General features: G+C 44.9%; 1 protein-coding gene across 2 annotated transcripts in view; it reads right to left on the bottom strand.

Annotated features, from left to right (window-relative positions):
• The window catches only part of Cubn (cubilin), a 226,607-nt gene that overhangs the window by 3,700 nt on the left and 213,285 nt on the right, over positions 1–9,622 (bottom strand). For both annotated transcript variants that reach the window (XM_055593908.1, XM_055593909.1), the window contains 5 exons: positions 6,407–6,569; positions 5,559–5,764; positions 4,226–4,373; positions 3,192–3,373; positions 170–335 (listed from right to left, as the gene is read on the bottom strand). In XM_055593908.1, coding sequence (XP_055449883.1) covers positions 170–335; positions 3,192–3,373; positions 4,226–4,373; positions 5,559–5,764; positions 6,407–6,569 — 865 coding nt within the window. The remainder of the gene's footprint in view (positions 1–169; positions 336–3,191; positions 3,374–4,225; positions 4,374–5,558; positions 5,765–6,406; positions 6,570–9,622) is intronic.

Below are 9,622 nucleotides of genomic sequence, written 5' to 3'. Positions count from 1 at the left end.
AACAAGAGAAAGTGTATATGGGAATGTTTACATTCTCAGGCCTTCTATATGTAATATGCAGTCTTTTATAACACAGAAATGATAAATAATCGTAGGATTTTGAAAAATCAGTACTTTCATTGTTTAAAAATCCGCATTTTAACAGAAAATCAGCAGGTGTGTATCTTACCGGATGGAGAGGAGGTCCAGACAATGTCATACCCGGGGAAGGTGTTTGCATCATCGCTATGAAACCACAGGTACAGTTCATTGCTTCGAGAGAAGATAGGGGCTGGCAGTACCGTTCCACAGCTCCTGTCAAGCACCTGTGAGCTGCCGCTGCTGCCATTTCTTATCTGTTGAAACCCACCAACAGTTACTACATCCATTTTATTCTTGCTTCAATTTACCATCAACACAGGAACAAATGCAGTAAGTGTTTTTTTGTTTTGGTTTTGTTTTGTTTGTTTGTTTGTTTGTTTGTTTTTTGAGACAGTATCTCCTCCTTGGCTCAGGCTAGCCTCAAACTCTCATTCTTCCTGTCATGCTCCAGAATACTGGAATGAGGCTTTACATACTTAAGATTGAAGGATTTCCATAAACACAGGGGAGGTCACCTTCGTTTGTAAATGAAGAAATGTTAGAATTTATATCACACACCGTTTGTATTTGGATTTAGAAATACTGGTTAGGTTAAACTATAGCCACAGAAACACCTGCATTCTTGTGACATGCTAGCTGGTGCCATGGTCCTACAAACTGTTACCTGTGCAGACATTTTAAGGACTCTAACATGAGTTTTACAGGGGAAAGGGCATGGCTCCCTGGCCTGTTTCTAGTCATTATACTTTATTCCTGGTAGCTCAGTGGGTGGTGGGACGTTTCCCACTGAAAAGCAGGAAGTGGCTGCCATGAACAAAGTACACCAAAGCTCAGTAACAGGTCTCTTCCACATGGGAAAAGGAAATAGTCCCATGCACCTAAAATATTTCTGATCGTGTTGAGTTTCTTTTTTCTCAGCCTGGGAGGACAAGCAGGCAATGAGTTGGTGTGGAGGAGGGGATAAGCACCCGTGAGTCCACGTTTAGCCCAACTTCCTGCTTCCCACTGTGTGTTCTCAGGGCACTGGAGAGGCTTCCTTCCTGAATGGTTCCAGGCAGTGCCATTCAGTGGGTAGGCTGTGAGTGGAAGAGCTGGTGTTAGCATGTATGTGTTCAGCCTGAGAAGCCACCCACCGCCCCGTCCTTTATGATCCCACAATCCTGAACATGGCTAGCCTCCATTAGCACAAGTCACCAGGCCTCTGCAGAGCAGACTTACTTGGGAGTCTGAGCTGGTGGGGAGAGGCAGTGGCTCCCTCTACACCTAGGCAACAGTGAGTGTTTGTTCTTGGTTCTTCCCTTAAATGTTTAATCAAAACGGCTCTGGCTAGGACAGACTGGTCATTTTCTCCCAGCTCATGAGAGAGATAGCTGCCACATTTAAGAATGCTAGAAAGCCCGACCTGCCATATACTTGACTTTGAGTTTCTCTCCATTGGGATCCTCTTTTAATCACTGCTGGAGAGGAGGAGAGACATACTGCTGAGAACTTGACTCATTCACTTTTCCAAGGATGATGGGTTAACTCAGTGCAGAGGCCTAGCTGGGAAGTTAGAGGAGCTGGAGGCACATTCACAGTACGATTCAGAGACAGTCCTCTCTGCTAGCAATACACCAGAGCCCTCATGGAAGACTTCTGTTCCCACCACAGTCCACTGAACAGAATCTAGGGCTTCCCGCACACTCCTCCTCTGATAAAGGCACATTTGGGGGCCTGTGTGGTAGCTTCCTGTCTCTGCTAATGTAACAGGAAGTTCCTCAGTGATTCTCTGGAGTGGAGGAGAATGTCTGGGTTGCCTAGTTCCAATGCTAAAAGGCAAGTCTCCACTTTCCAGCATCCAGATGACAAATGGCCAAGGATTAGGTATGAATTAAGACTATGAGTCAGAGTTAACAAGGGACCCTACCCCTTTTCCATGTCAGTCTCATCTTGGTTTTGCTTAGCAGTTCATATAAACATTTGATTTTCAGGATGGGTGAGCATGAAAAGTCCAAGGCTAACTTCCTGACTAGCACAAATAGTGTAGCTTCTGAGCCGCCATTTCTTCCCTTCTCATCTCCTGCCGTGAGAATATTCCATGAGGAAGACATAAGCTTTCCTTTCAATTCACTATGTGTTAAGAATACTGATTAACAAAATATTTGGTTTAATTCCATATGGGAGCTTCCCTACGTAATAAGGTCTGAGGAAACCAGTGGGCGGGTCAGGAGCTCTTAACACCGGTGCAGGGACCACCTACTACAACACCATTCTCCCCACGCTGAGGACCTCACACAGGGTGGGTGGGAAGGTGGCATAAAGACAAGGCAGTGGAGGTGGGCTGCTGGCCAGAAAGGCAGGAAATCTGTTAGCATTACGAAGCCGCAGGGGAAAAAAAAAATAAAAGAGTGACAAAACAGAAACATCAGAAGAAAAGGGGAGCATGAACCTGGAAGCTGTTTATCCTGCAACGATCAGACAGTTCTGAAGAGCATATTTGGAATACAAAGCTAACCAAACACAAAAATGTTAACTGCCCTGATTTGGCTGCTATGAATTGTATATGTGCTTGGAGTAACATACTGTACTCCAGCTTATGCATAGTTAAAATACTGATTAGGCTTTTCAGGACCTGATCACAGAGACCTAAGAAAAGGAATAAAACTCTGAGCTGGGTATGGGAGCTGCAGCCACCTTCTGGAGCCTGTCCAGTTTAGCCACAAGCCCTTCCAGAGAGCCGGAAGTTGTGGATTCAGTGTTAGCAGAACACAGGTACTGTACCCATTTGATGCCCTTGGGAACCAGTGCGGAAAAACCTGTACATGCAATCAGTGTTATCAGCACCTTGCCCTTGGCATTACCACTCATCCTGGAACTCATATCTAAGTTCCTTGAAAAAGCCTTCTCTGTTCCTTCCTGGGTGGTGACGTCGCCACTGTGACACTGTTGGCCACCCATCCTGTACTTCCAATGCTATAACTAGGATATACTCAGTACGCATTTACAGAATGAAAGAATAACGACCAACTCAATAACATGAAGAGAGACGCTGGATTAACATAAACTAGAAAAAATTCTTAGTGGTCCATCATGTTTTCGCATAATCATTTAAATATTCAAATATATATTACCTCCAAGAAATCACGTGTGCAGTGTAATGAATCTTCCAGATGAAACCAATAGACAAAGAGGGAAATGCTGTGGTTCTGCGGGGCTCTGAGAATAATGGTGCAGTTCAGGTTATTATCATAATTTTGAGGCCACCCAGGACTCTGCAGATTACCAAATGGTTGGTTGTATTCTCTGTTGCAATCTTTGAGAAAAAAAAATATTCATAGTTAATGTGCACATCAAAATATCTTTTATCTTGGTAACAACAGTGTTTAAAGTCCACTGAATCTGAGCAAAGTTCAGATAAAGCTCCAGCCTCTCGGCTTCTGTTTGAGAAAACGGGTCCTGAGAGACAGTGGGAACTGCGCGTGCTCAGCTCTTCTCCTTCTGAGTAGAGCCTCCACGTGGGAAGTGTGAATGCGAGCACCCTTTGAAGAACACTCCAGCACCTTTTGAGCTCCTCTGCTTACATGGGGGAAGAGCCAGTGGCTGACATTTGGACCTTTTCTGGACCCAAAGGCTCACCCTCCCAGACATCATCTGCACAAGGGAGTCCTCTGGTGAATTGTTAGTTCTGATACAATTCACGTGTTTCTTTTAACCCTTTTCTTTTTTGGTAAATTAATTAACTAATTAATTAATTAAATAGATAAATAAATAAAACAGAATTAACTGTGTCTTTGAATCAACTTCTGCTTTAGTTTTAATCAATTTCAAAACAGTCCTTATGTGAAGGTATTCCCTGGAAACACTTCCCAGTCACTGAAATCAAGTCATTCTTCAAGGCACCATGGATTTTCACAAAACAATTTCCTGAGGTAGAGCGAGTCCCTCCATGGTCAACACATCAAAAATCACTGAACTGTGAACTGTTTGCAAGCAGAGTGTGAGTCAGGAAGACGGTGTGATAAAGCTTAGTTTTCAACTGGCTAAATTAGGCCTGAGTTCCAGTTGAACCTTACAGGTGTATTTTATCAGAACAAAACCTAATCTATTCACAGGGGCCACTATCATCAAAGCTGCTTTCCCCAATAAATGAAGGTTTGGGGCTCACCTGCAATCTGATAGGTGAAATGTACTTGGGAGTTTGCGTTTAAAACGTGAGATTTGAAAATGACAACTGCAGTACTTGTTGAAGAATAGAACACTGGCAAGGTTGTAAAGTTTGCGCCACAGAACTGAGTCACTGGGTTTCCGCTACCCTGAAATGAAACAGAAGCCACATTGCATGAGATTTGGTTTCAGATGGCTACAGCCACACCAGAGAGTCAACTGTATTTAACATGTGACATCAGTATCCAGCCATGAAAAGCAGTTCTGGTCTCAAGTGCCCTGCCACACAGCTTTAGCCTTGGAACTGACCAGAGTCCCACCTTCCTAGGAGGCTGGGACGTAAACAGAGGCTTCTCTAAGGACAAGACTGCCCTTAGAGAAGCCACATCACAGTGGAAGGAAGTGTGTTCTGGTTGGGAGCTGAGCCAGGCTGTGTGAGCTTTCTGCAGGTCCCAACTCCAGCTGTGAGCTCTAGCTTGCATATCTTTGACCCTCCACACCGAGTCAGGCTAGACTTGCTCCAGCAAGTTAGGGGCATGGGAGAAACAATGAGCTCCAGCTTTATAATGAGGAGGGTCTTGAAAACTCAGAAGGTAACAGGTAGAGCCCTGTTACTGCCAGGCCTTGGCCATTTGAATATGGCCTTCTGAGAGTGAGTGGGTTAGCTGTTCCCCCTGCTGCATGGGCCAGTCCATGAGCCCTGAATTTAAATGTGTTCTCTGGCCACCTTATCACATTCCTCACCCCACCTCTCTACTGAGATGTCCGAGCTCAAACCTCTGGGACTACCACAGGCCAGCTGTCTCATCGTCTTTTCCCTCGGGGAATTAAGACTCAGCTGTTTTTTTTTCTTCGAGCCTAGGCGGCTTGTTTTCCCTTTTAATTCTCTCACTTGCTGTAGGTGTACCCCCACTAGACTGGCCCCAAACAGCCTCTTAGCTGGTTTTCTTGTGTGCTGTATGGGTCCCTTCGGTTCACCCTGCTGGCCACAGATGTAGTTCTCCCCATGTGACCCATGGGCCTCTGGGAGTGGTGGCAGAACACAGGAGATGCTCATCACACGTTGATTGATGTATGTTATGCAGATGGACCTGTGTCTGAAGGGGGCCCTAGGAATGTGCATTTTCAACAGGCCACCCAGATGATTCCTATACACAGGGCAGTTTCAAAGCATCTTTCCCACAAGACTGAGTTTAAGTTGCTTAGTGTGCCAGAAAGGAGGGCTTTGTCTCCTGCTGAGAGACCCAATTCTCGAGGTAAAGGGCCTCTTTATTCAGGCATAGCTTCTCTTGCAGTGTTTGCAGATGTGGGGGCCATCGCCCTGGGATCTTTACCTGTGGTGAGTCCTGAAGCTCTAGGTAGCTCTCGGAGCAGTCTTGTGAGGGCAGCCGTAATTCCGACACAATTATCTGGATCAGTTTTTGTGGAGGAGCTTCAATGACCCAAGTACAGGTGGAATATGGACGTCTGATGTTTGACAAACGAGGGGATGAAGCGTTTTGTGGTGCAAAAGTTGCATTATGCGTTCCCCCACAAGGCACTGCAGAAGGGAGAAAGAAAAAGAAATGCAGGCACTGTTTTAATTGTGTTTAATTATATATAGTATCTTTAAAATCTTACTGTACTATCTCTGACTCTGTTGCCTGCCTTTGCATCCCTTTCGCCTAGCTGGGCTGCCTTGTCTGGTCTCAGATGAAGAAGACACACTTATTCCTGCTGTGACCTGAGGTGCCAGGATGGGTTGATACCCTTTAGGGGCCTCCCCTTCTCTGAGAAGAAGGAGGGGATAGAGTGGAGGGGGGTGTGAGGGTGAGACTGGGAGAAGTGGAGGGAGGGGGCTGGATCGGGCTGATTACATAAACCAAATTGTAAAAATTGAAAAAAAAAATCTGGCCCTAGTCTGGCCCACAGGAAATATTTTAATATTCTTTTAAGGGGTTGAGTGTATGTCCTGGAAATAGAGGGCGAACCCAGCTTCTCACAAGCTTGAGTCAGGAGGCCAAAGTTCAAGGCTAGCCTGGCAGCTTATAGACTTTGTCTAAGAAAGGTAAACTGAGGGCAGGGAAAATAGCTCATATGTGTTTAAGAATTCACTGAAACAGTAATTGACTTAGATATAGCAAGCATGCATTCTGTGAGTGCATAAGAACACATGTATTTCATAATATGTCAAAATACTTACTGTCGACAAAGGTATATGTTGCATTAAATCCTTCTTTTTCAAACGTTAAGTCGGAGACAAAGTGAACCGTAAGAAAGTTGCCAGAAGAGATAAAAGGGGCAGGTATTCGGGTACCACAAAATATTCCACCTGAATTTGAAGTTATGCTTGCACCATCAAATATCTGTGGAAAAACGATAGTTTTTAGTAGTTTATTATCGATAGAGAGTGTGCTGTTTTGTACTAAATTGGCTGTGAGGTCATCACAGATCATTATCTTTGTATTGGTGTTCTTACAGGCAGTCTTAATTTAGATTGGTGGCACTATAATGGCTTTCAGTAAAAATCCAATATTATGCCCAACATATACTTTCTCTTAGGAAAAGTAATATGTAATTTAAAAAAGAAAAGCCTTGGAGTCATCAAACCCATTGCTAGTATCTCTGCTGTCCAAATTATCATCAGGGGCTTCTTCTAAAGCTTCCTGGTTAGGCTTTTATCTCTCATCTTGACTCTCCAGATGTCACCCAGAGGTTACTGTTAAGATGTTGGACCAGGAGTTGCCTAACTGCTTTCTACCCTTTTCATACAAAGGCCACCCCCATAACAACAGCTTTCAAGGCCTAATGGAATGGCTTCTCCCCGCTCAGGCCTCATGTGTCTCCTTTCTGGCTGTCTCTGCTTGTCTGAGATATTTGAGCACCCCAGGCTCAATCCAGCTTCACAGCTATTGCATCTGCCTTCCTTTGCCTGGACCACTCTTTCCTGTGTCCACAGAGTCTGTCCTTGTGATTCCTTCCGGTCTTGCCTCCTATGTTACCAACTGGGACATACCACATTCCACAGAAGCATAGACTCCTATTCTGTTCTAGTCATTTCTATGGTCTCAGATTTTAAGGGTTTGTAACACATAAACAATGCTTCATCAATATGTAGTAAGTGCTTTGATCCTTACCCTACAACACATCTGCCTTGGTTTGTTTTGAGTTACTGTATCAGAGTAGCATAGACAAGGTCACTTATAAACAAATAGGCTGATTGTGACAGTTCTGGGGGCAGAGATGTCTTCAGAATTCAAGGGCAGCCAGTGATGAGGGCCTTCTTACTGTCTGAGACACAAGCGTTATGTGGAGAGACAGCAGGAGCATGCCGGCTCTGCAGCCGCTTCCTCCTTTGTGAAGTTATCCACCCTATGTGAGCGATCCACTCTCATGACTTCATCTAACCCCATTTAGACATCAAGGCCCCCCATAGCATGAGCATATGGATATGAAGGTAACATTTCTGACACAGAAACTCGAGGGATAGGTGCATACCACAGCACCACCCTCCTCCAAAATGTTCTCCCAAGTCTTCCCTTATCTCAATAAGCAGCTCAAGATGAAACATGCTCAGCTAAAGACTAAATGTACTAAATCATACTTAACTCTTCTCCATTCCCCTTACAACCTTACCCACTTCTTTCCACCTGCACCAATGCCACGTGATCCTGTGCCTTCGGATATGGCTCACAGGTCAATTGCTGCTCAAGTGTTTGATGACCTAGATGATGCTCCTGTTCTTCCTCTGGAAGTACACCTGATGTACAACCATCCTTCTTTAATACTCTCTACAAGCCCTGGCCTAGAAACCCGCTGCTCCTCCTCCCACGTCCCTCCCCTTACTGCCTCTGGCAGTACCTCCCCTTGGAGGCATAGGCTTCCTTGAAGGGCTGATAATCCCGAGCTGTGGAGCTTCAACTCAATGTCACCTCAGAGAGGTCACCTGCACCGTGCTACCCTCCTCCAGTATCATCTTGTATTCAGCCTACATCCTATTTACTCCTTGTCCGCTTTCACTGGACTCCCTCTCTGCACGGGTGTGAGTTCCACAAGTGGAGGCCTGTAATTGTGCTCAGAACAGAAATCTCAGAGCAGTGTGGCTCCTGACATGTGTTACGTGAAGATGGTTCATTTCAAACTAAAAATTAAAAACTGACCACTAGATGGCACTGTCACTCCAAATGTGCATGCTTTCAGTTAATGAGGCGCTAGAAGTGGAGTTCTGGAAGCTAACCCCTTCAATTTACAGAAAAGAGGTGCTACATTTAAGACAATGAACTTTTTCTAATAAGTGACGTTTCGTTAGAACCACTGTGGTCTTTATGATCATCACAAGCTTTTTACTTCTGTATCATGTGCCTGGCTTGTGGTGGGTCCTTTGTGTAGAGAAAGGCATAAAGGCACTTTAAGTTCCAGGTGCTCGTGGACTAGTGAGAAGACAGGACCAAATGTATGTATATGTGTGTGTTTGTATCTATACGTAAATACATCTCCAAATATATGTGGAAAAAGAACAAAAAATAGAAGTATGTCAAATAAAATAGGGAAAATATGTGCTATAAAAGAATGAAGTGTGATGGGTAGGAGCAGGTCAGAGCTTGGGTCCGACCCCACAGTACTAGACATGGGTTTCAAACAGAGACTGGCAAATGTGAAGGTAAGTACAAGAGAGCTGCCAGGGCTGGACAGAAGGTGGTCCTGTACCGGTACTACATTCATTCACTCAATCCCTCTTCTGTTGTCTGACAACGCCAAATCTCCACGGTGGGTGGACCCTGCCCTCACTGGGGTGGGACTGCATATCTTGGTGCCCTAAAAGATAACTCAGGCACACCTTGCCTCATCCTAGATTCCTTTGTTTTCTGGAATCACTGTGACAAAATGCCTAAATAATCAACTCAAGAGAGAGAGAGAGAAAGATATTCTTTGTCTCCAAGTCCCAGTCCATGCTTGACTAATCTCTATAGCAACGTAGTTACAGAGCTCTGCTCTCCTGGCCTTGTACTGAGGCCATGACAGACACACTGGAGGGGAAGCATACTTCACAGAAGCTGTGATGCAGAGAAAGGAGTGGTTGGGGCCCAAATATCCTCTCAAAACCTCAGTAACCTACCTTCCCAACTGGTCCCTATGCTGACAACTATGTCTTCTTAACTGCTGGACTTTGGTGGGACATTTAAGGCCCAACATAGTAACAATCGTTTAATCTTTATGCATTTCCAGTGTTTGGGCTAATATGTATAATGAGGTAGACTGAAATGCACACTTATTTAATAAATAACTAAGTTCATGAATGCATGGTGTAGTGCTCGCTGCTGGCCAATTGCCCAGGGCCTGCGATACTTCCGCAAGGACGCACGTGCCCTCCCCTGTGATTGATGGCATGCCCAGTGAGTTAACACAGGAGGCCCCCCAA

This window comes from Psammomys obesus, unplaced genomic scaffold (genome assembly GCF_907164565.1).
Source record: "Psammomys obesus unplaced genomic scaffold, mPsaObe1.curated_primary_1811, whole genome shotgun sequence".
Taxonomy (NCBI): domain Eukaryota; kingdom Metazoa; phylum Chordata; class Mammalia; order Rodentia; family Muridae; genus Psammomys; species Psammomys obesus.
Note: the sequence above shows the minus strand (reverse complement) of the source record. Positions and strands in the feature narration are given on the sequence as shown.